Source organism: Podarcis muralis, chromosome 6 (genome assembly GCF_964188315.1).
Source record: "Podarcis muralis chromosome 6, rPodMur119.hap1.1, whole genome shotgun sequence".
In the NCBI taxonomy this organism is placed as follows: Eukaryota; Metazoa; Chordata; class Lepidosauria; order Squamata; family Lacertidae; genus Podarcis; species Podarcis muralis.
In genome coordinates this window covers 13,985,324-14,011,554 of record NC_135660.1, presented here as the reverse complement: position 1 = coordinate 14,011,554, position 26,231 = coordinate 13,985,324, and the positions used below count along the sequence as shown (strand labels likewise).

General features: G+C 46.1%; 2 protein-coding genes across 2 annotated transcripts in view; both read left to right on the top strand.

Annotated features, from left to right (window-relative positions):
• Positions 1 to 1,715: 1,715 nt before the first annotated feature.
• LOC144328052 (uncharacterized) lies at positions 1,716 to 4,795 on the top strand. The gene is made up of 2 exons (XM_077930603.1): positions 1,716 to 2,718; positions 4,674 to 4,795. Exons 1-2 carry the CDS (start codon positions 1,716 to 1,718, stop codon positions 4,793 to 4,795), a joined length of 1,125 nt encoding a protein of 374 aa, XP_077786729.1.
• A 51-nt stretch (positions 4,796 to 4,846) lies between these two features.
• Positions 4,847 to 26,231, top strand: part of LOC114597992 (neuroligin-1) — a 625,400-nt gene continuing 604,015 nt past the window's right edge. Inside the window, exon 1 of the mRNA XM_077929763.1 lies at positions 4,847 to 5,721. The gene's annotated coding sequence lies outside the window, so the exon portion shown is untranslated. The remainder of the gene's footprint in view (positions 5,722 to 26,231) is intronic.

Sequence of the window (26,231 nt, the reverse complement as noted above, 5' to 3'; positions counted from 1 at the left end):
TTTTTGTGCCATTGCGGCCCCATGCAACAGTGGGTGCGTGATTTTTTTGGGTGCAGGCTGTAGCCACGGACATGCTATGTGATGTGATGGTGAATTTGGGGTGACCCTGGTCCAGATCAAGGGAAGTAATAGTTCCACTCTATTCTGTCTTGGCATACGAACCAACTCCTAGGGGCTGGGCCCTCACAATAAAATATTTGAGGGAGCTGGGCCCCCACAGAGTTGATGAGCACAGTGGTATGCATGTGCTGTGTCATGCGATCGATTATGCGGGGTGTGGCTTATCTGGGCCCCCACAATATTTTATTCAAGTTGGCACCCACACCTGGAATACTGTATCCCATTCTGGGCAGCAAAATTTAAGAAGGATGTTGACAAGCTGGAATGTGTGCTGGGAAGGGTTGACTAAGATAATCAAGCGTCTGGAAGACAAGACAAGCCTTATGAGGAACTGTTGAGGGAGTTGAGTATGTTTAGCCTGGATAAAAGGACACTGAGAGGAGATAATAAAGGTAGTAAAGGGACCCCTGACCATTAGGTCCAGTCGTGACCGACTCTGGGGTTGCGGCGCTCATCTCGCTTTATTGGCTAAGGGAGCCTGCGTACAGCTTCCGGGTCATGTGGCCAGCATGACTAAGCCGCTTCTGGCAAACCAGAGCAGCGCATGGAAATGCCGTTTGCCTTCCCACTGGAGTGGTACCTATTTAGCTGCTTGCACATGTGCTTTCGAACTGCTCGGTTGGCAGGAGGAGGGACTGAGCAACGGGAGCTCACCCCATCGTGGGGATTTGAACCGCTGACCTTCTGATCGGCAAGTCCTAGGCTCTGTGGTTTAACCCACAGCGCCACCCGCGTACCTTAAGAGGAGATAATAGCCATCTTCAAATATCTGAAGGGCTGTCACATGGAAGATGTGAATTCAAGTTACAAAAAAGGAGGTTCCGACTAAGCATCAGGAAGAACTTTCTGACAGTAGGAGCAGTTCGACACTAGAATGGGCTCCCTTGTGGCGAGTGTGTGGATTCTCCTACACTGGAGGTTTTTAAGCAGAGGTTGGGTGACCATCTGCCATGCACGAACGAGATGAAATTCTTGCATTGCGGGAGGTTGGACTAGATGGTCCCGGGGGTTCCCTTCCAACTCCGCGATTCTATACTGCCGGCCTGCTTCTCTCCCTGGAAGTTCCACCTCTGCACGAGAATACTGGGGGAGTGTTATGTACTGAGTTGAATAGGATCCAAACTGCAGCAGTCTGATTGGTCCTAGAACAATAGGATCCAAAATGCAGCAGTCTGATTGGTCCTAGAACAATAGGATTCAGAATGCAGCAGTCTGAGTGGTCCTAGAACAATGCAGCACTATGATTGGTTGGCAGGAACCACCCAATCATGCTCCAGATAGAAGTGAATCCACAACCTGATTGGCTTACAGTAGAATTCCCGAATTAGCCAAGCATGTGCAGCCCATTGTGTAAATAATGTATATAAAGCAGATACTTTGAGGGGACTTTCATTCATTCCTCCTCACCACTATGAGCTGAATAAAGAGGATGAAATCACTTTGCGACTCTGAGTATATTTCACTGGCGACGAAGGTGGGATCCCGCTGAGCTGACTGCCACACACAGCACCGCAGCACCGCAGCACCGCCACCTGCCGCACCGCTGCCTCGCACCGTGTATCCAGGCTTCAGCTTCGGGACACAAGGAACTCAGAATGGCAACCGACAGCAGCTTCTCGACGTTCAACCCAGCATCTGGAGACTGGGAAGCGTACGCCTCCCATTTCACCTTCTTCCTAGAAGCCAAAGGGGTCACCAACGAAGAAGACGCCAAGAAGAGGGCGATGTTCTTCAGCGTCTGCGGAGAGGAGACGTTTGAAATCGCCCGGGCTGTCCTTGCGCCTGAAGACGTCGCTACTGTTCCATACAAAACAATAATGGAACAGCTGAAGGGGCACTTTTCACCGCAGCCCTCAGTGGTGGCTCGTCGAAATGCCTTCTACGCAAAGCGGCAAGCCCCTGGGGAAAGCATAACTGGGTTTGTGACCTCTCTCCGCCAAGCTGCCCAGTTCTGCAACTTCTCAGAGCAGGAGAACATGCTTCGTGACCGCCTCGTTGGTGGCCTGAAGGATGAGAAGCTGCAACTACGCCTCTACGCTAAGAAGGACCTAACGTTCCAGGTCGCTCTGGAGGAGGCCCTGGCAACGGAAGCTGCCGAGAGGTCGACGCAAGAGTCACGGCCGAGCCTGCCATCCCAACTGAGGGTCCACCACGAAGACCTCACCTACGACTCAGGATCCGACAGGGAGGAGGTGCACCGAGTACAGCAGCGCACTCAAGCAGCCCACATACCACAGCTGCCTCGACGAGAAGGAGGGAACTGCGCAAGCTGCGGGGAAAGTCATGAGAGGAGGACCTGCCATTTCCACAACACAGAGTGCAGGCAGTGCAGAAAATCGGGACACATCGCCCGGGTGTGTCGAGCTCGGCCCACCCGACGCCAGGCATCAGATGACCAATCCAAGAGCCCCAGGTCCTGGGGCCCAACGCACCAAGGCAACTCGACGGAGCTCACGGACTTCCAGGTATACCAGTTGCCCCACCCCAACGTAGAGAAAATTTATGTAGAGGTACAGATAGAGGGGGCCCCATGCCGCATGGAGCTTGACACGGGTTCAACTCTATCCATAATCTCAGCAAGGACCTTAAGGAAACTGTGTCCTACTGGGGGTCCCAAACTCAGGCTGGCTCCATTCACCCTCCGGGACTTCCAGAAATGTAAGGTCCCCACAATGGGGATGGGGACCTTCAGGGTGCAATATCGAGGGCGGACGCGGCAACTGGACTTGCTTGTGGTCAAGGGGCCCTACATCAGCTTACTGGGATTGGCATGGTTTGGACCACTGGGGCTAGCCGTCACTGGGGTGAACCACACTAGTTTACAAGTGGACGTGGACGCCATCCGCCATTTTGGAATTCCAAACCTTCACAGCGCAGAACGCCATCCGCCACATCCGTTCAGCGCCATTCCACCCTGCCACCAATGGCCAAGCAGAACGCATGGTGCGGACCACCAAGGACACCCTTCGCCGCACGACGCAAGGGGATTGGGAGTACCGCCTTGCCACATTCCTTCTAGCACAGCACAGCACCCCCAGGTCAACGACTGGCCGGAGCCCCGCTGAACTACTAATGGGTCGGCGCCTTGCAATCAGATTGGACCGCCTTCACCCCGATAGAGCTCAGGATGAGGCAGTGGCGGGTGAAGGCAGGAACCCCGGACCTTCGAGGCCCAGGACCCAGTGTACGCAAAGAATTTTGGGGCAGGCCCAGCATGGGTACCTGCCACAGTCACCAGGGTCACTGGCCCCGTGTCGTACGAGGTGCTAACAGATGGGGGGCAATGCTGGCGCCGCCACTGTGACCAGATACAGCAACGATTCCCGGGAGAAAACCAGGAGGAGGACAGGTCAGAGGAGTCCCAAGGGAACAGTGGGGCAGTGAGGCCCATAGCGCAGGAGGGGCCAGCAGGAGAGGCAGAATCAGTAAATACAGAGAGGACCCGCGAGGCTGAAAGGACACCGGAACCAGAACCATGACTGAGCAAGCCGGTTGCGCCAGACCAAACAGCCCCATCACAGCCAGCAGCCTTGGAACATGAGCCAGAGCCTGAACCCCGGACCAGGGAACACCCCAGGCCGCAACACACACGTAGGCCGCCGGCGTACCTCGAGGACTATGAATGCGACCTACCAGGCAGGACTGAAACTTAGAGGGGAGGGGTGTTATGTACTGAGTTGAATAGGATCCAAACTGCAGCAGTCTGATTGGTCCTAGAACAATAGGATCCAAACTGCAGCAGTCTGAGTGGTCCTAGAACAATAGGATCCAAACTGCAGCAGTCTGAGTGGTCCTAGAACAATGCAGCACTATGATTGGTTGGCAGGAACCGCCCAATCATGCTCCAGATAGAAGTGAATCCACAACCTGATTGGCTTACAGTAGAATTCCGGAATTAGCCAAGCATGTGCAGCCCATTGTGTAAATAATGTATATAAAGCAGATACTTTGAGGGGACTTTCATTCATTCCTCCTCACCACTATGAGCTGAATAAAGAGCATGAAATCACTTTGCGACTCTGAGTATATTTGAGGGAGAGAAAGGATGGGGACGGACTTTCAAGGCCAGCATTTGCAGAAACGCTGCTGCCTCCCTCCGTCTGCACCCCCGGCCCGAAACACACACACACACACACACACACACACACACAAACAGTGTGGATCCCCCATCCTCCGCTCCGTTTTTTTAAAATTCCCCTGTTCCACGTCACAGTTGACGCCGGGACCTTTGTCACCCTCAGTGCTGCCACCACGCTGCTGCCAGCCAAAGCGGAAAAACGGGAGGTGTGTGCATGCATATGTGTGTGTGTATGTGGGGGTGTGTGTCAGTGAACGCTAACAGCGGGGGCGGGTTGGACGAGGACTCTGCGCGCAGGCGCGTGCAGGCACACACACACACACACACACACACACACCCCTCCCCAAGCGAGGGATCCCCTCGCTTCCCAGGGATTGCCCCCCACCTCCCTCTGCAACTTCTCCCCAGTCATGCAATAGAGATGGGGAAAAGCTAGAGGTGGACGAAAGCCTGCGTGCATTCCTTGTTCTCCTAGCTTTGGTTGTGCTCGCCTCGCCTCGGCTGCTGCTGCTGCTGCTGTGCAAGCGCGCCCCTTCGCGCGCGCTCTCGCACACAGCTGCGAGGCTGTTCGGCGCGCATAGCGGCGTGTGCCCGTGAGCGCGCGCGCGCGCCTGAGCGTGCCCGCGCCTCCCTCTTATGTCTACAGGTAGCAACGGCGGCGGTAGCAGCAGCAGCAGCGGAAGGGGGGCGAAAAAGGCAACTGAACTGCAGGAGCCTTTCCTCGAATTTGGAAAGCGGCTGATGCTCCCTTTGCCTACGGATGTACAGCCTTCTGTCTCCTTCGTGATACCGTCTCCTTGGGCCACTGTGTGCTGCTCTTCCCTGATCCCCCTTCTCCCTTCTCCCTTCATCCTTCTCTCCTTCCTTTTTTTTAAATTTTAAATAATAATAATAATATTTTTTTTACTCACCCTTGGGGATTTTGCATGATATCTATCTATAGATACAGAGCTGCAATTCCCCTCCTTGCAAGTGACTTTTCTCTCTGCAAATAATTCTAGAAATTAATTTCCTCTCTCCCGACGTGTTTCTACGTTTGGCTTGCCAAGTTTGTAGCGAGACACGTCTTCTGAAATTCTCCTTTCTCCCGCTCCTTTTTTTTTGGGGGGGGGGGTGGGGTGAGTGGGGAGGGGGGCGTTGGTGTAGGATCGGTCGCAGCGACAGCCTCTCGCTGGATGTAGAAAGGCACAGATTTTGCGATTTTCTTCTTTTCTCCTTCCTCCACTTCCCCACCAAATTCCCTTCTCCTCGCCACCCTACCTCTCCTGGACGCCTCTCCCCTCTCCTCTCCTCAAGACATTTGGAATCCTCTAGGGAGCTAATGGATACTAAGGAATCAGCTTGGCACATTCTTCCGTCGAGTCCCTTTCCAGAAGAGGAGCATTAAAGACATGCACGTTGCTTGCTCCCCCCTTGTTTTTTTCTTTTCCTAAAACAAGAGCCAGCCTTCAACTTAGCTTCCTCTTCTTCTCCAAGTATTTATGATTGCAGATCAGGTGCAAAAGGAGGAGTAGTTTGATAAGGTAAGGCATCTATTTCTGTCCTTTCCAAGACGCCAGCATGTTATCTATCTGGGCTTTCCAATAACTTGCCTCTTTCTCCCCATCGCTTTCCCCAGAAGGGGTTCATTTCTCTCTCCGCCGTCCCCCCCCCCACCTCAGGTCCAAATCTCTCCTATGCTTCCCCCGCAAAATATATCTGAATTGTCTTTGTGTGCGCTCTAGTATTAAATCTGATTAACCCTCCACCCCTCCTCCAATATTATAAGAGTTTATGTCTGCTCCAGGCATGTTTTGTCTGTATGGGAGAGCTGGATTTCAAACACACATGCCAGTATCTTCTGATTAAAGGAACAGCTCCCACCCCCCCACTCTTTCCCCTTTTTGGGGTATACTTCCTCTTCTTCCACAGCAGTCTGCATTAACACAGCATACATAAGCAGCAGGCAAAAGCTGGCCTTTATTATTTATGTGCCTAGGAGAAACTTGACAAGTGGAACTAAAAACTCTTTATATATCAAGGTGTTTGCTGCAGCTCTTATAAATAAAGCCCATTTAATTCGAGGGAGTCAGCACCATCAGTTAAGAATAGGGTGGAGGAGACGGCTTGATCCTTGTAGAAGTGGAGGGGGGGCATTTATTGATTAAGGCTTTGGTTGTACGTTTGGGGCTCTGTTCATATTTGCCCTTAGCGGAGAAAAAGCCTATAATCTTTGCTTCAAAAAGCCAGAAGCAGTGGGATTTTTGGGGGGGAATGGGCTAGTTTTCCAGTAACACTCTCCCCAAACATTTTCTTCTCCCTGTGCTTTTAAAATGCATGAATTCTTGACCTGTCCTCTCCTGTGGTTCTCAGCCTCTGGCTGCAATCTCTGTGATATACTTCACCTAGGCTTGACTCCTTAGTGACCAGCTTCTTAATAAGTGGCTCTGTGTTTGGGGAGGATAGAGAAAAGTCTTTTTGGGGGCGAGACAGAGGTGTGTTGGCAGAGGAGCGTGCAGTTGTGGGGGGCAAGGAGGAAGCCCCATGGAGGGTGTGTGTGAGAGACACCCCCACGCAACACGCTGGAGAAGCGTTCGTGAGAATCACAAGGCTGCTAGTGCATCTGAATCTTCTGTGCATGGTGTTTGCTAGTTATTGGCAGCTGAAGAATGACTGGGAGCAGCAGCCAGGAAACAGAGGAAGGAAAGAGGATGTGGAAAGACAGTGGAATCAGGCAAATGAACTGAAGGGGAGGAGGGTTGGGAAGGGAGATTGGGAATCATAAGATGCTTGCACTGAGAACGTTTGCAAGCTTTCCGGCCACACAAGGTTCTTCCATAGGCATTGCTGTTCGGTGTGTCTTTAAACGAGTTAAGCGCAGTAGCTTATCAGTCACTAGGAGTCAGACGGGTGGTGATGGGTGTGCTTGTGCATTTGTGCATGAGTGTTCAAACGCTGGCTACAGAGAGGCGCTGATAGATTATAAAGCATCCCCTTGGAGCAACTGCCTTCACTTCAGTTCATCTCCTTCGCAGGATCTGGCACCAACCCAACCTGGCCTTCTCTTCTTCATCATCATAACATGTCTGTTATTTCCCTTATAGTTATTCTCCCCTCCTGGGTGATTTCCTTCCACGTTACTTTCTTGGGGCGATTCTCATCCGCTCTGCTGAAACATGCTCTGTAGAGGTCTTTCTCCTGTTTTACGAGGGGCAGGAAGTGGTGTAAAGAAAAGGATGGTGGGAAACACCTGGCTGGAATTTATTTGCATTACAAAGAATCATTTGAATTGCAATTAACTCTCCCTGGGATATAACCATACGCAATGAAGCTGTTAGAGCTGAGGCAAGGGGAAGGTGACATAAAAGAAATTAGGCTTGGCCTCTCAACGATATAGATCCTTGGTCTCCATCAGTGAGCTCTCTGGGCCATATTTTATATCCCAGGTTCATACTTGGGAAAGAGCAAGGCTTTCAGCAAGCAGCTAATTGCAGAAATATTCTGCTTTTTATGGGATTTAATGGTCCTTTTTTGTCTTAAAATAAAATCTCTCTGTGCTAATAAAGCAGTCTGTATCTATCACAAATTACTTGTGCTCCTCTAAGGATAAATGTTAACCTTTTTTTTAATGCATCCATTTCCAAAATAATTAATTGCTGTGAACAATTGCTAAAAGGGTTCTTGGTAATAAAGGTGTCGTCAAGAAATGCTGGGTGGCATTTGACCATAGATCTTTTGCTATGTTTTTTTTTTAAAAAATAAAAAAACCCATCAATATGAAATACCAAGCGATTCTTTGCCACTTGACAGCTACAGGGAACTGAGGGCACATCTGATGAGAAGATCACGGGTGATTAGGGACAGGGGTGATGGGATGGGCCCATTCACCAAAAGGGCACCAAAAAAATCACATTGTTCTTGGTTCAGACAAAGAGCTAAGACACCACAGGGGCTGATTGAGTGACTTGCACAAAACCCAAGTGGGCAACACGGTTTGGACCATCCGATTCCATGTTTTGATTAAAAGGGAAGGGGGTGGGGAGTGAAATGTTGTAGTAAGTCGGCTGGTTCTGGCGTTAGCCTTTGCAATCCTCTTAAATAAACGCAGGGACTGTGGCATTCAGTTTTTCAGCAGAATATATTTAATGCTCCTGCAGCACTGGAGGAAGTGGTGATGGAGAAGAAGGATATATATATATATATATATATATATATATATATATATATATATATATTCCTTCCAGTCCATCCCTGCTGCCTTTATTTTCATGCTTTCTTTATTAATGGGATTTGCTGGAGTTTCTCTCCCCTCCTCTTTTTCTTCCTTTTTTAATCCACCATTTACATTTAGGATGAATAACAGAAAGAAATGTCTTTTTAAAAGCCCCTCTTCCGACGAATCACAGAAGCCCCCAGCCGCTGAGCCTCTCATCCTCCACCCCCCCAAAAAGAAGAAAAGAGCCCACAAAAAGATTTTACGCTTACCTAACTTCCCCCCACGAGCCCCTTGTTCCTGTTTGTTGCCTCTTCTGAAACGCTTCGGCAGCTGAGGCTAGAGACAACGTTTGTGTATCTGATTGCCTCTGATCATTTGTTTTAAATATATCGCCCCACGTTTCAGCTGGAGTTCCATTTAACAGTATTGACAAATCATTCATTGTAGGAAAACATCATTAGAAACATAGGCTCTATTCATCATGTGAGCTCTCTTTCTCTAGGCCGCCGAGTATTGAATATAATTAATCAATGAAACTAATTTCTTAACTAGAGAATTACCTTGTAGCTTTGCTGCGAAATGTTTATGTGGCTTCTGATCATCCCTTGGAGGGCTTGTTCCTGGGGCCGGGGGCTACTACACTGAACGGGCAGGAATTATTCTGCCTGGCTTGCAGCACTCAAGACTGCTTACTCTAGCATGGACTCCCATCTACTGAACAGTGAGAAGGGAAGTCCCTGGTTCAAGTCTTGTCTTTGGCGTGTAGCAGCTGAGAAGCTTTAGGAAAGCCGCCTTCTCCCAGCTGTTCATCTGAACGTTTTGTGGCATTCTATTATGCGAGTAGACATAGATGGGTTTCTCAACGCCTGGGGTTATTGTGGGCTGGATCAGTCCAAAGGCCCATCTAATCCAGCATCCTGCTCTCACACTGGCCTACCAGATGCCTATAGGAATCCTGCAAACAGGACCAGTGCACAGAAGTGCCATCCCCACTTTTGCATCCCAGCAGCTCTAGTAGTGCATGGTGGGGTGGGGTTGTGGCACGTACCTGACCTCCCAGAAGTGGAGATGTCTCTCCTCCCCAGGAGGGAGAGTGGGAAAGGCAAGGCAGGAGGGAGGTCAGCACTGTGCGAACACACTGGCAGAACCAATAAGGTGCTCTTGCTAGTGTGTTTGCACAACGCCAACCTTTCCGCCTTGCCTTTCCCACTCTCCCTCCTAGTAAGCAGCGGTGAGCCAGCTGCTGGGAGGTCAAGTAAGTGCTATAGCTCAACCCTACAGTCCACTACTGGGCAACTGGTATTCAGAGGCATAGTGCTTCCGATGTTGGAAGCAGTTGCGCCCAACGCTCAGCATTGGTCCTCAGCAAGAAGAATCTTTAGTACCCCCCCATTCCTTCAACTTTGGATACCTTGTTTTGTTTAACACATGCTTTCTCTTCCACATAAGATGATAAATGCAAAGCTATGATCTATAAATCTGTATTTATTCATGCCATATGAACGCTTTGATTCAGCTACTTAGTGGATGGTTGTATCGGGCAGGTGTTCCTCCTAGCCAGATGATCCAGTTCTTTGCCTGGGTTGCCTCCCCTGAAATCTACCCCTTGTCAATGTCTCATGGATTGTATTGCTGCTGTTGGTTTCTATGGTGAAAAGTGTTGGAATCTTGGAAGCCAAGACCCAAGTTTGGGGCAAGCACTCTTGGGTGAGAGAACCCCAGTAGAGATTTAACACCACAGTACAAGCAGCAAAGAAAGATGTGTAAAACCTTCCAGTGAGTCCCTAAAATGCCCTCTTTTAAAAGCTCTTTCCAAGCGATCTCACTTCCCTAGCATAGACACAGAACAAATGTTTTTAGTAAGCCATACAATGGACTCCTTGCAAAACTCTTCAAATGTCAGATTCAGGTGCTTTTCTATACAGCAGTCAGAAAAGATGCTGCTTAATTACAAAAGGTAAAAGTTACTAAACTATTGGTGGAGAAAAATATTTGTTTCAGATTCCATTCTGGTCTGAAACAAAAAGAGGCTGGTTAAAGCCATGCGGCTGGAGTGACTAGTTTAGAGCTCCTTGCATGCTGAAATCCACTTGGAGAGTGAGATATAACCTCACTTGGAGGTTATAAGCCTTGATCAGGGCCGTCTTACCCATAGGCGCTAGGGGTGCGGGGCACCTGGGCACCAGGCTCTCAGGGGCTCCAGGTCGAGAGTCCAGGGCCCGAGAGTTGAGTCTGGGGAAAAGCCTGTCCGTCGGTCAGAGTGCCGCAGTGGGCTCTTCTGCACCACGAGTTTGGGGGTGACCAAGCCAGCGAGACACTGAGGCGGCCAGCTGGCTTTGCCCTCCTGCACGCCTGGGACTGGGCAACCTGAGGCCCTTTGCACCCCGGTGCCGCATATGTTTAAGACAGCCCTGGGCTTGGTGACCCATTTTCTCTCAAGGTGGAAAGTGATGACAGGCTAAGCCTGGCAGGACAGCTTACTCTATGGTTTAACCCTTTCATGAACTAATTTGGATTCAAACATGCTAGAGTTATGCGAGGCTGGAGAGAATTACACTTCTCAGCAGAGAGTGTTTGTGATTTGTGGGTGGTAACTATCTCCACCCTGAGATGGATGGATGCTAACCGGTAACCCTTCACATATACTACTGCAATGTCTTGTGGATGGGGCTGCCTCTAAAAATGGTCCAGAAACTACAGTTGGTTCAAAATAGAGCCCCCATGGTATTGTGACTGGGTATTTTCATCATGTTATGACAGTGCTTTCCCAGCTGCACTCACTCTGAGTTGGTATTGGGACCCAATTTAAAGTGCTGCATTTAATCTATAGAACTCTAAAATGCCTTAGAATCACCTCCCTGCATATATCTACATGAATCTTAAGATCCTTCTTCATACACACAGAACTGAGATAGGTGACCACTAAGGAGAGGGATAGCCTTTTTGGTAGTGGCACCGCAGCTATGGAATGCTTCTTTTAAGAGAGACTCACTTGGTGCCTTCTTTGTGGTCTTACCAGCACCGGACAAAGTCATTTTCTATCACCTTGGCTTTTAAATTGTGTTTTAAGTCTCAAATTATTTTATACTGTCACTGAAACAAATATGGTTTGTTTGTTGTTATTTTTTTACAGTTGTCTATTGTTTCTGCCAATTTTATGATAGATATGAACGATGGTTTTGTTGGCAGCCACCCAGGGAATACTTACTGATAAGTTGAATAAATAAATAAATAACGAAAAACACCTGTTTTAAAGATAGAGAACAAGGAGACTGACTTGTCTTCCAGTGGGAAATGTGGGAAGTCATGATGAAGAGCTCAAAAACACAAGCACAGAGTAGATCTGTGGAGGAAAATGAGCTGAGCATACCTTCTCTCTCTATCACCAGCCAGCCAGTGTAATTTGCCCTCACTGGCTGTTCACCATCCATTTCCTTTTCCACTGCAATTCTGTCTATGAGCCACAGCCAGATTCCTCTTCACCACAGCACAGCTCTAGTGTGAAGTGTCAGAGAGACATGTATGCACACCTAGCCCCTTGCAGACAAAGCAGGCCTGAGGAAGATCAGCGTTCTAAAAGAAAACCCATGGGTTTGGCTCAGGATTAGTTTATGAAGGACAGAGTTCAGAATTGAAATGTAGAGAAGTTGACCTGACTTAATGTATTCCTGACAGATACTTGTGCTCAGCTGCTGTTTGAAGACCTCCAAGGACAGAGGTTCCCATTTCCAGCCTAAGTGGCTTCTTTGGTTGATGAACCGCTCCTAGCATATCCATCATATAGGCTTGATTTATGTTAGGGAGGGGCTATAGCTCAGCGGTAGAGCATCTGCTTTGCAAACAAAAGGTCCCTGGTTCAATCCCTGACAACTCCAGGTAGGGTTGGGAGTCAACCTTCCCAGAAAACCTGCCAGTGAGTGAGGACAATACTGAGCTAGATGAATCAGTGGTCTGACTCTGTGCAAGGCAGCCTCTTGTAGTCCACACTGTTGACTCAGCAATCAACATGGAAGAAGAAGAAGAGTTTGGATTTGATATCCTGCTTTATCACTACCCTAAAGAGTCTCAAAGCAGCTAACATTCTCCTTTCCCTTCCTTCCCCACAACAAACACTCTGTGAGGTGAAAACAAAAAAAATTCCTTCCAGTAGCACCTTAAAGACCAACTAAGTTAGTTCTTGGTATGAGCTTTCGTGTGCATGCACTGAAGAAGTGTGCATGCACACGAAAGCTCATACCAAGAACTAACTTAGTTGGTCTTTAAGGTGCTACTGGAAGGAATTTTTTTTGTTTTGACTATGGCAGACCAACACGGTTACCTATCTGTATCTGTGAGGTGAGTGAGGCTGAGAGACTTCAGAGAAGTGTGACTGGCCCAAGGTCACCCAGCAGCTGCATGTGGAGGAGCGGAGACACGAACCCGGTTCACCAGATTACGAGTCTACCGCTCTTAACCACTCCACCACGCTGGTGTAAGAGAGCAAGCGTTCTCTTAGGTAGGAGGGAAGGAAAGTTAGCAGTGGATTCAAATGCCCACTCCATATTTTCTGCCCCATTCTCGGGAGAAGAGTTTGGCGCATGAGTGGGGGGTTGGGGGAGAACTCAAAATAAATTTCAGAGAGCAGGGGCTTAGCAGAGTGGAAAAAACAGAGGAGAAGAACAGTCAGAAATAGCCTCTCCCACTGCGGTTTCTAACAAGCCCCCATCTCCTGAAAGTTAATTAAGAATTGTCCTCTCCCAAAACTAGGCGGCAATTGTTGGTTCCCCTTTTGCCCCTTCCTCCTTGAATGCGGGCAGGGGAAGGTAATTCCAAAAACATGTGGATCAAGGCCACTGAAAACAGTGTCTGATAGTAAAGGAATAATGATATCAGCAGGAATAATGATATCAGCAGGGTACTGTTAGCAGAACTGCTTTGTTTCATTTGCAAGTGCTCTCTCCCTTTTAAATACAACCGACTCAGCTGCCTTTGAAACAATTGGTCTTGTCTGTGTGCTGCCACGAAATCTTTCAGGTTCCTGTGCCCATGAATGCGGCAATAACAGAGGAGATCCTTAAACGGCAGTGAATTGCAGGCAAACGCTAGGGTTCAGGAGGTCAACTAAGTCATTTATTATTGCACCGGGAACATTGCTGATCTAGGTGTATGGTAAATTAAATCTCATAAAGGTAACTTCTGGTAGAGGTAGGATACAGCTCCCCCGTTTGTTCTGTAGAATGGGAAAGAATGCTACTCTATGCCTGCACACCTTGTCTCCCTCCCCTTTGAGCCAATGCTGTTCACAAACACATATTGCAACCTCCCCTGGTTCTTCAGACTTAGGCAAGCAACAGATCCAGGAGTCTTACTGAGCCCTTTGATGGGCAGTATACATTGTTGGGGTGGGGACTTCACCATGGGGACCTGATTTAAGTCAAAAGAAAATTTGCCTACAATTATTCCTAGTCTTGCATAGAAGAAGAAATGCTTCTGTCCATTCATCCCCAGTAGGGCGTGAGCACCTTCTGTCTGAGCTTCTCAAAAGGCCTTCATCATTGGTTCAGGGTCAGGTGGGTCAATCTACACTCCATTATTTGAATGGACTGCTTTTTTTGTGTTGGATTTGATCACTGGAGCCATAAAGACTTAGTCCAGTGGTTTTCAAATGGCTCCTTGGAAGATTACGTTGCTGAAGAAATCAGCAATGACGGACAATTGTTTGAATACAGTGTGGAGTTGCATTCAGCAGCGCACTCTCAGTTGCTGTGTGGGAACGAAGATGCCTAAGAAGTATGACCTGTTCCTATACTTACAGGCGGTAATCATTTTGTGCGGCAGTTCTGTTCCTGGCCCGCGTGTACATTGGTGGAGCAGGCATAAGCCCACTCCTCCCCATTGCACCCTATTCTGCCCTCTTCCGGGTTCAAAAGGACCAGTGCATTGGTGGTCATGTGTCAATTGAACGTCCACAAAATGGCCAACACCTGTACTGAGCCTGTGCCTAGGAAATTACCCAAGATCCTTGGCAGATCTGATGGACTCATTGACAGAAAATAGGCATGGAATGGGTTCCCTGAGGGTATTGTTGTTGTTTAGTCGTTTAGTCGTGTCCGACTCTTCGTGACCCCATGGACCAGAGCATTCCCCATGGACCAGAGCACTTCCCTGAGGGTAGGAAGTCACAAAACCCCTAGCGTAGGGTCATTCATACCTAAAGGAGAAGGCAGTGTGGCCTCTTATGGCCTGTTTCAGCCTTAGGTTTGGGCAGATGCATGATGTTGTATTCAGCTGAGTCACACTTAGAGTAGCCCCATGGACTCAAGTTAGTCTTCACTTTTTAGAAGCTTTTCAGGAACTTCTAATTTGGTTTGGTTTGCAGCGATTGTGTTTGAGCCTCAATGCTGTTTACACTTATTGCAATGCCTTTGATTTAGGGTTGCAAACTTCAGTCAATTAATCGGTTAGGTTAAATGATATTCTATATATATCCTATAAAGTAGTTATGAAAGCTACAGATGACAGGCATCATATTAGCATTCCCCTTTCTTTCTCATGCAGGAGGGCATGGCACGTCTGAGATTGCTTTTTGATGTCCATAGCAGGCACAAAGTATGCTCCCCCCCAACCCCCCATTTTAACAGTCTGGAAAAACATGGGGATTTTAATTAATTGATCAATCAATTAAAACTCACATGAGTGATTTATTTAATCAGGTGGCAGTCCTACGTTTGCATTATATTTTATACCAAAAACTTTTGCTTACATGCCTTAACATTTACATTATCAGAGAAAAATGAGCTCTGCGCCGAAACAAATGGAAATGAAAAGGCTGATATATTTCTAGCAGACTGCAAATAAATGTGGAGTTGGGACCAAGGGGTCAAATGTTGTTTTGCCACAAAGGGCAATTTGTTAAAGCATCCCTCTAAGTGCTAGCAGATCTTGAATTGATTATACTCTCCAATCGATAAAGAAACTCAAGAGACCAGTGCATCTGGTCTGGACCCAGGATGCACTGTTGGCCTGACCCAAGGTGCAATTATTCTAGTAACTGAGCTGATGGATTTGCAAAACCTGAGAATGGATTTGTTTCTTCTTGGTATATTTAATCCACGTTGCTTAGTATCCCATCACCATGAATGGCCTGTACTGGAAGAACATAACCAGTGGGGTAGGATGATGGAATATTCCACTACACACCATACAGCTGAGTTTCTAACAGTCTGCACCAGCCTTTCTCAACCTGGAGTCCCCAGATGTTATTGTAATTATTTAAACAATTTTCCTGCCCACGTCAAGTTTATCATTATTATACCCATATTGCATAGGGATGGAGCTGTGGCTTAGAGAATGTGGGTTATGCTAGCCTTGCAAGGTAACCTGATGTTGTTATACCGAGTTTGCTGGAGGGCAGGGTGAGTGAGAGTAGTGTATGACAACCGTGGAGTGGAGACTCGATTTTTTTGGTGTGTGTGTGTTTAGGGAAAATGCAGTGCAGATAGGGTGTGTGAAATTTATTGTACCAGCAGTGCTGGTATGGATGAGTAAAAGGGACTCAGGAAAAGAACAGGAAGTTCAGAAGCAAGTGGGAATATGTTGTCTAGATTCCTAATAGACAGCAAGTTCATCCATTGAGAAACCCTGGAGAGGTAGACAGGAATACAAGTTTGTCAGAGGCCTGGTCTACCTAGGTCACTCCCACACTCTACTAGAAATAATGGACCTGCTCTCTGATACAAGTTATGTTTGTTTGTTTGGAATATTTACTCCCCTTTGCCTACAGCACTAGGTAGATTCCCGCAGATGCTCATGTTGACAGTATCCCTTTTCAGGTACAGACTGTACACAGTTTTCATGCCTTTATTTATTTTAAAGCATTTCTAGACTGCTTAATATTTTAAATACTCCTAAGCGACAGAAATAAGACAAAGATGACAAAGCCTTATTTCAAGCGTGGCTACATCATTGATTTGTATAAAAGCACCACAATGCTGGCAGTTTTATCTTAGATCCTGGATTTTCAAGTATGTTTTTAAAAAATGAAACACCAACCAACCTCAATGAGCGATTATGGTTTTCCATCACAACCAGTAAGCATCTCAACCAGGCCATGGGTCTGTGAAAGTATCCTCAGATCTATATGTAAGTTGAGGTGGGGGTGAGAGTGACAATACAACGTACATTCTCTCCTGTGGTTAAGGATGTGTACACTTGATGTTTTGTTTTGTTTTAAAATAATTTTTATTAACAGGCCAATCAGATCACATTAATTCCAAATCACATTAGTTCCTAATTATACAACCAAATTTTTAAAATTTTGTTGGGGGTACCCATATTTCGAGCTCCGAAAGGGATCCAAACATCACTCTTGCTGCTGCTTTAATTACACAGTTCTGTCCAGATAGTCTCTTTGTTATTTTCCTCATCTTCTTGTTGTTATCATATATTCCTTTCTTTGTGATCTCTGATAATCTTCACAAGCGGGTTGAAAACAAACATATCCTGTGTGGATTTTACTCTCTCCAAGAGCCATATCACATAAAGGACAGATGCCATTTCCACACCTCTGTACAGAACATTCCCACAGTCTGTCCGTTGATTTCCACAGGCCTGCCAGTCTGTCATCAATTTTTTCAGGGGGCCCTTACACTTGATGTTTTGCTTTCGAATCTATGGAGACCAAGTACTTATCCACACACCCCCCCCCCCCCGGTAGTCCACACACTAGGGCTGCCATATTTTAGAAAGTGAAAATCCAGACAGAAAAGTTCAGCTTGTTAAGGCAAAGTTCTTGAGCTCCCCCCCAAAAAAAATCACAAAAAATTGAGGTTTCAGAGCTTTCCTCACCCCCAGAAATCACCCAAATCTGGATTTTCCTGGACATTAAAGGGAATCCCAGACATGTCCGGGAAATTCCAGATGTATGGCAACCCTACCACACACAATCTAGATCTATTGCATTTTTTAAAAAATGTTTTTGCTTCTGCAAAGCACTTTTTGAGAAACTGGTTTTATTCTGAATAGAAAAGCCCACTGGAGATTACCGCACTGTGTGTCAATTTGAAAACACATGAAAGCAGTGTGATTGTTTGAAAACAGATGAAGGCAATTGGGGTGTGTGTGTATGTGTGTGTTGTGAATAAATGTACACCAAGATGGCGATCCTTCTTCGTTCACTTGAGACATGTTCAGGGAGGAAAAGGCGTGGTAATCTAATCAAGCAGGGAGATTTCAAATGTGTATCAAGTGACTGCGTTCAGCCTAGTGGACATCAGAATCTGGCTCGGAAGCAGCATTTTGACAAAGAGCACAAACTATTCTGGATTAAGGAAACACTACATTTTTGTGCGACATATGGGTTAGTGTGTACGCAGCCTACTTTGTGTGCCGGTGCTGACTGGAATGCAGGCACAGTAGCCAATCGGCACCCTGAATGGGGCAACAAGTGATGAGGAATAGCCTAGCAAAGTGGGTCTCTCATTTGAAATGAGAAACAAGTTGTTGTTGTTTAGTCGTTTAGTCGTGCCCGACTCTTCGTGACCCCATGGACCAGAGCACGCCAGGCACTCCTGTCTTCCACTGCCTCCCGCAGTTTGGTCAAACTCATGCTGGTAGCTTCGAGAACACTGTCCAACCATCTCGTCCTCTGTCGTCCCCTTCTCCTTGTGCCCTCCATCTTTCCCAACATCAGGGTCTTTTCCAGGGAGTCTTCTCTTCTCATGAGGTGGCCAAAGTATTGGAGCCTCAGCTTCAGGATCTGTCCTTCCAGTGACCACTCAGGGCTGATTTCCTTAAGAATGGATGCGTTTGATCTTCTTGCAGTCCATGGGACTCTCAAGAGTCTCCTCCAGTACCATAATTCAAAAGCAACAATTTTTTGGCGATCAGCCTTCTTTATGGTCCAGCTCTCACTTCCATACATCACTACTGGGAAAACCATAAACCATATACAGACCTTTGTTGGCAAGAGAAACAAGTAGGACTGTTTAAAGAAATTAATGAACCGATTGCATCTGCATCAATTTGTTTATGAATGCAAATATTTTCAAAGGCGGGGTGGGGGTAGGGTTGGGGAAGAGTGTACTGTTATGAGTTTGGGAGCAGGGGAGTACGCTGTATTCCAAGGCCCTTTGAACCTTTGGATCAAGCAAGTGTTAAAATATAAGCCAGGCTTGCTTCCTGATGAGGTGATCGCCTAGGCGATGTGCCATTAAGAGAAAAAAGGAAAAGGGCTTTATGTGAAATGGGTGGGGGCCCTCCCTCAACTCACTCTTAGAAGAACAACGCCAGAGTTGGGTGTTGCAGCTGTGTGAGCAAGAAGAAAACGCAACAACCTGGTGAGGGAGAGTCAGAGCGATGTTTGATTTCTGCCTGAAGCAAACGTGTGTTAAAAACCACCACCACCACACTTAAGTGGGGCAGAATTCGTTTGAACTATTGCATGTGCCTTTCCTGTCCTGTGAACAAATGCCTCAGAATGCAATGAACATGTGACTAAGCAGGGGCAAATTGGTAGCTTTTGGTTTCTCGCAGTTTATCATTCTTCCTGCCCATACATTTTCACACCAGCAAACTTCACCCTCCCCGCCCCCGTTAAGAAAAATCCTCACCAGGATTTTAATATAATTTTATCCTAATATACGATTGTAGCTATGGGGGAGGAGAGGCCCTCTGGGGGTGTTTTTGCTGTGAACCCCTCCATTGTAGGCTCAGGTTGTGTATATGTGTAAATAAACCATATACAGTGGTGCCTCGCAAGACGAAATTAATTCGTTCCGTGAGTTTTTTCGTCTTGCGATTTTTTCGTCTTGCGAAGCACGGTTTCGGAAAAGTTTTGGAAAAGCTTCAAAAACCACCAAAGTCTTCAAAAACCTCAAAAAAGGCTACCACACCGCGTGCTATGAGTTGCTCCTCGAAGTCAAGTCGCAACTGTATTAACGGTTTTAAGAAAAAGGAAAGAAACTTGCAAGACATTTCCGTCTTGCAAAGCAAGCCCATAGGGAAAATCGTCTTGCGAAGCAGCTCAAAAAACAAAAAACCCTTTCGTCTTGCGAGTTTTCCGTCTTGCGAGGCATTCGTCTTGTGAGGTACCACTGTATCATAAAGACACCACAGTTTCTGCTGTACCCCATCCCAAAGAAACACGAACCCTGGGTAAGCTCCTCAAACCTCTGGAATCTCACACTGCTCAGAGCTTGGGGTGGTGTGCAACAGTACTTTATCGGTTTGTAGACATTGGCCACATGAGCCTCAGTAGGCAGTCCATCAGAAAAGCCAATCCCCTTGTGCAGACTGCCTCCATGTACACGTGACGTTTGCCCCACTGTGATTCGCTTGATGGTTAGATTTTCCAGCTGACACCTCTCTCTCTCTCTCTCTCTCTCTCTCTCTCTCTCTCTCTCGTGTGTGTGTGTGTGTGTGTGTGTGAAGAAACCCATGGAAGTGAAGCACATGTCTTGATTGTGGATGGAGCAGTTGGCCACACCCTAGTGGCCACCCATTTAGGGTTAACGAGGAACAGCCTTATGCATGCACAGGGCTCCTCCTTGTAACTAGGATCCCTGATTGGCTTAGGGTTTCCCATTGCGCATCGTTGGGGTTGCTTTTTTATTTTTTTAACCCATTTGTGGCAAAACGTTTTATCCACGGAGGAAATAGCTTGAACACCCATTTGCTACAAATCACAGGTATTTGTTTTGAAGACAGCAAGCGTGTGTTAAAAACCACCACCACCACTCTTAAGTGTGGCCTTTCTCGTCCTGTGAACAAATGCCTCGGAATGCAATGAACATGTGACTAAGCAGGGGCAAATTGGTAGCTTTTGGTTTCTCGCAGTTTATCATTCTTCCTGCCCATACATTTTCACATCTGCAAACTTCACACCCCCCCCCCCCGTTAAGAAAAACCCTCATGATGAATTTAATATAATTTTCTCCTAATACACGATTATTATTTTTCGAAATTTGCCTAACATACACCATTTTGCAAAAGAATTCTCACAAATATAATAGTTGGGATTCACCATCAGTGGAACCCCTGTGCCTGAGGGGTCTCCTTCCTCGCCTCCCCTGCATGGCCCCACTCCTGAAACTTACTCTTGGGTTGGGAGAATCCTCAAAACATTGAGGTGGGGGGGGGGGTCATTCCGCCTGGCAAGTTAGCTGATATGCTTTTGTAGATGGATCATTTTTAATAGAGTGGCATTGAATTCAGCTCAATGCATTTCTGTATGTTCTCACTAATATATTCATTTCTATGCATATTTTATCCCAGTATATGCATTTTTTTTATTAAAAAAAGCACACACAAACACATTACTTGGCTGGATAACTGCATTGCAAAATGCATTGGAGAAGTGCCAGTTTCAAAGGATGGCTGTGTTTCGGTCTGCCTATTGCATCGAAAAGTGCAAATTAGGGAAGTCCACCTTTGGAATGTGAACATAATTGAATTGCTCTCCCATCCCCTCATGTGACCAAATGACACCCACCACAGCTTCGGTGCCACACCAGTCTTCGTTTTAAGAATCCAGAGACACATTTCCTTAGATTCTTTGACTCCTTAGCTTAAAACACTGTTTCATAGGACAAGGGGAAAATATCTACACACCCCTTGGCTATCCAGCAGGGAGCTCTTTTCGCATTCTTTTTGAAGTCTGTGGGAGGTACACAATGTTTAAACATGGGGAGCTGACAAAAATATTATGCAACATCATCCAAATTAATGCGCAAGGCTCCCTCTCTCTCCTTAAAGTTTCATTCCATTAATTTCTGTAACTCGGTAGACTTTAAAAGTTCAGATGAAAAAGGAACTTAATGCAATTACACTCTTTAAGGACTCCACATTAGCTGGTGGTATTTGATGTTGACTACTTCTTGTCTCATATTTTTCCTTTTGTGTTCAGCATTTTCTTCTGCAGAATTAACTTATCTCGCTGTTTTCAATAAAGTCTCACCTCCAGCTGAGAAACGTTTAACTTTTTTTAAAAAATAACTTTGAAAAAGGAATTAAGGAAGGGGGAAAAAACCCTTCAGTGCCACTAATTAAGCATATTTATTAGAAAATTAAAGTTAAAAGGGGCTTAACTGCAGCTGAAACTCCAGAGAAAGCCATATCTGGCTGGCAATTTTTATTGTTAAATTGGTGGTACAGTGAAAATGAAAAGTCACTCAGTTAAGAGAGAAGAGCTTTTAGATCTATTCAGTGGAGCTTACTGTTAGTTATTGCTCGTATTCCAGGGGCACTCAGAGGCCTCTTTAAAACTCATCAACTCACTGGGCTAAGCTGTGTGCAAATACCTAATGCAAGCTTGTATGCTGAAGTGGTGCCTTACAGACTGGGAGATGGATAGGCAACGTTGTAAATCTCGAAAGGGCGCAATTGGAAGCACCTATTAACTGGGCTGCAACCGATTTCAGGTCCAAATCTACATAGCTGAGGAGTACAGCTGTGCCAAGCATTAGCCCATTTCAATTTGGGGTGTGTGAAAGGGTTTCTTTGGTCTGGTGGTAATGAAATATTTCCCGGGGGTGGGGTGGGGGGGGGGGTAGGGAACGACATTATGAGATTGTCCCACTTTTTAAAATCTGTTTGTTTCATTGCTGTTCTTTTATTTACTGCTTCCTCCTCTTCTCCGTTTAATCACATGCAGAATCCCATCAGATTGGGGAATCAGGTCTTGTACAGGATGACATCATCACAACATACAGTGGTACCTCGGGTTACATACGCTTCAGGTTACAGACTCCGCTAACCCAGAAATAGTACCTTGGGTTAAGAACTTTGCTTCAGGATGAGAACAGAAATCGTGCTCCAGCGGCACGGCGGCAGCAGGCGGCCCCATTAGCTAAAGTGGTGCTTCAGGTTAAGAACAGTTTCAGGTTAAGAACGGACCTCCGGAACGAATTAAGTACTTAACCCGAGGTACCACTGTACTAGTTTTATTGGCTGCTGATGTCAAATGAAACTAACAGACATTTTTTGCTTTAGACATATGAGTGATCCTAACTAATCAGGGGTGACATCACAGTAGTATGTAGCCAATTGGGTTTGGCTGTGTGCTGATGTCACGGTGGGTTTGGAAAGCAGATCTGGAAGAATTTTCCTTACTCTGCAAGCATGAGAACTTTAAACCCCTTTCAAAGCTATCTCCGAATAATCACTGAAATGGGGCTGTTTCTGACATTGCCCAAACCACCTAAGAAATCGGAGGTGTTTAACCTCTTCCTACTAAGGGGGAGAAAGTGTCATAAGCGATATGCAAGTCTAAACTAGAAGCTACAGACAGACACATGTGATCCCCAGGGCATGGTCTTGAGGCATTTGATGAAACAAATTTGTCAAAGCTAAGCAGGTCTGGGTCTGGTTCAGTGCCTGGATGGGAGACCATCTTGCAAACAAATGTATGACACCTTGAGTTCTGTCATGGAAGAAAAGTGAGATATCAGTGCAATGCAGTGACTAAATTAAAAATTGCCCAATGTGAAAACCAAATGCGTGCTTTATCCTTTCCCTACCAGTTGAACCTATTCCGCAATGTATTTTTATAAGGGCATTTTCTGTGGGACCCCACTGTGTAGACAAAATGTGTGGCTTTACCCTTAGTTTCTCATGGGTTATTTCTGATGGCTGCTGATGCAGAATGGGAAGTGGATCTATATAATAAAACTCTAATCAACACCAGGCCTTAGCTTTTGATCATCAGACAATGGGAAGTTCAGAATCAGATACCATTATTCAGTGTTGCTTGCTAAAAAAATAAATATGGTGGCTTCACCCTGTCCCTTATAAAAGGATAAGACCCCATCACAGTCCATCTTGATCATGAAACTCCTGGGGAAAGAAGGAACTGAATGGTCATTTCTTCCACTTTCTTCAACAGACTTCAGTTGCCTTCTAGGATAAACACAGAGCATTCTTGCTTGATCATCCTCATTGCATTCAGCTTCATGGGTATTTCCTCATAGACTCTTGAAATGGTGCCTGTTTTTGAACCGGTTCCTTGAATGCTAGAAGGGAAGAATTGATTGTGTCTTCTGACACCTCAAACCTGCCTTTCTGCCTCCTTCCGACAATTCGTTGAGCCTTCCCGGGATCTGAGCTGACACCAGTTGCTCACTCAGAACCAACCCTGGGTATCAAGCCTTGATACCCACAATTCCTGCACTGCAGGCTGCTGACACTGGGCCATTTCAGGAAAGAAAGGAGGCGTGGATAAAGGATGCATTGTTTGGAAAATGATCAGGCTTTGTGATTGGCAACCAAGACGCATTCCAGCATGAAATTTAATGGTTGTTTTAATGGGAGTCACAACAAAAGGAATATAAGTTTGACAATGTTTAGGGCTCCATAGGGTGAAAGTGACACACTGAACTAAGGGCAGGCAATCTGGTGCCCTTCAGATGCTGTTGGTCTACAACTCCCATCATCTCTGACCGTTGGCCATGCCAGCTGAGGCTACTGGGCTATGTCCTCCATCAACATCTGGAAGCTATCATGTTGCCTACCACTTCGTTAAACCATGCTTAGAGAGGAAGCCGTAGAGGAAATGAGGAAGCCTAGGGAGGAAGCCAGGTCTACATAGGAACAGGAAGTACCTGAAGGACCACCTGCCACTGCATAGATCTGTAATACCACTTAGATCATCTGGGGAAATTTAACTTGTGGCACTGTACTCTACAATATATCAGAGGGCAGTGATCTGAAAATGGGCATCTGCTGCCATTGCCTCTGTACTCTGGAATGCCCTTCTCACTGCTATACATGAAGCATCAGTTGCTTCAGATGTCTTCTAAAGAATTAAGAGTGAATTTTTAGATTTGTTTTTATCATACTCTTCTACTGGTATCTATGTTGCCTCTCTGTTTCCACGATACTGCTTTAATTCTTTTTATGTTGTGTACCACTTACATATTTTCAGATGCTAATTTTTTAAAACCATTATATCGGTTTCTCAATCACCTGAGCCACTCTCGTAAAAGTGTGATGAGGCAAACTCCATAACTGATATATCTGAGTCAGAAACAGATTCCTAGCATCTGCCTCGTCCCACCCCTTCTGAATCAAACGCTTGACCTGCCACAACCCAGCCAAATATTTCCATAGTACTGGTGGCGACGCTTGCTGGAATCCTGCCTGGTCCCTCCTCACCCAATTTGTGCATTGTATCAGACGTGTGGAGTGGGGCAGTTGAACGTTTCCCAAGGATTGTCACAGCAGGGCCTAGGACACTGGTGATCCACTCTAAACGCCAATTCAGGGTCCAATTTTTTTGGGATGTGAACAGGGCACCTGAGAAAGGAAATTAATCTGTTCCACTTCAGATCATTTCTGATTCCGTCCATATTGCTAAATTCAGCATGTTGCATTGGTTCTAGGCCAGTCTGCTGGCGATGGTTGCGCCCTAGACGTGACCAGGCAAGTTGCTTTTTGAAAACCTGGAGAATACCCATGTCCTGGAGAAAGCAATGTGGTGGCAGCTTTTGTTCAAGGTCTATAGCTTGACTGCAAAAGTTCCCAGGTGTCGAGCCTGGGTAGGGCTGAGAATGCATGCTCCTTGAAATCCTGGAGATAGGGGCGTAGGAAGGGGGGGGGGGAGCGGTCTGCCTTGAGTTCCATCATGGAAGGGGGTTTCAAAAAGGAATAATTACTGCCCTACTAGGGCAGTTCATAAAAAACTTTTTTTTAAAAAAAATGCCTGCTCCAAAGCTCTTATCTTCCTACACTAGGGATTATATAGCTATATCTGAAATTTCATGCATATCAGTTAATATCTTGACCCTCCTCCATGAAAATAACTGTTTACTTGGCTGTTTTCATATGTCGTGAATGCTGAAATTTCCATTCAGTGGAGCCAAAACACAATCCATCCTGTAGATCAGTGTTCCCCAACCTTGGGTCTTCAGCTGTTTTCGGACTACAATTCCCATCATCCTTGACCACTGGTCTTGCTAGCGAGGGATGATGGGAGTTGTAGTCCAAAAACAGCTGGAGACTCAAGGTTGGGGAACACTGCTAGATTTAAGTATCTGTCCATAGTCGCCTCCTTGTTATCATAGGTCCATAATCCACATTCCTTTATAAGAAAATATGAAATAATGTAAAACTATTTTTGCAGGCAAAAATAAATAAAAAATAAATCAATGGGTGACAATAAATTTTCTGCACCGGGTCCCACTTGACTTTCCAATGCCTCTGCCTGGAGAGCCACTGACAGTCAGAAATGACAGTCATTAGCTAGATCTAACTTAGTATAAGGCAGCTTGCTAGCTTTTTTCTATGTTGTTCCAGCATTCATGCTTGCATTCTTTTTTTATTTCTAAGCATTCTTACATTGTAGGAATGCGTGCTTAAATTTACTCTGGAGTATGTACGTGGAGCAGAGCAGTATCTAAAGCGGTTCATTTTCCCACTAGGTGAACTGCACAGTCAATTTCTGTTCTGTAATTTGTTTTGAAATCCCATTGACAAATCAACAATTGCAAATTAAATGATGGCAGACCTTCAGGCATCACAGAGCTATGGCAAACGCAGCACTCTAATGTTCATTATAATAAATCTTTCCCCTCCGCAAATGTTTTAATGTGAAACTTTATCATACCTCTGGCGTATTCATGCGTGTGGCATCATATCCAGAAAATTCGGCAAGTGGTGCCTAACAACGTCATTGATTTCACTTAGAAGAGGGCAGATAAACATGTAATCTAATAAACTAGAGGAGATGGAGTTTTAATACTTGTTCCTATATTATATATTATTATATTGATTAGAGGGTTGATTCACATGTAGCCTTAGTGCATAAAAAACATTTGTTGCGGAGGGTTGATTCACGCATATCTTCTGTGCATTAAAAACACAGTA

What these genes read in the sequence shown, in the direction of transcription:
- LOC144328052 (XM_077930603.1), top strand. Translation starts at nt 1,716, where the DNA reads ATGGCAACCGACAGCAGCTTCTCGACGTTCAACCCAGCATCTGGAGAC. An exon ending in AAGGACCTTAAGGAAACTGT is followed by an intron (nt 2,719 to 4,673) that starts GTCCTACTGGGG and finishes TTGTTCTCCTAG; the next exon opens with CTTTGGTTGTGCTCGCCTCG.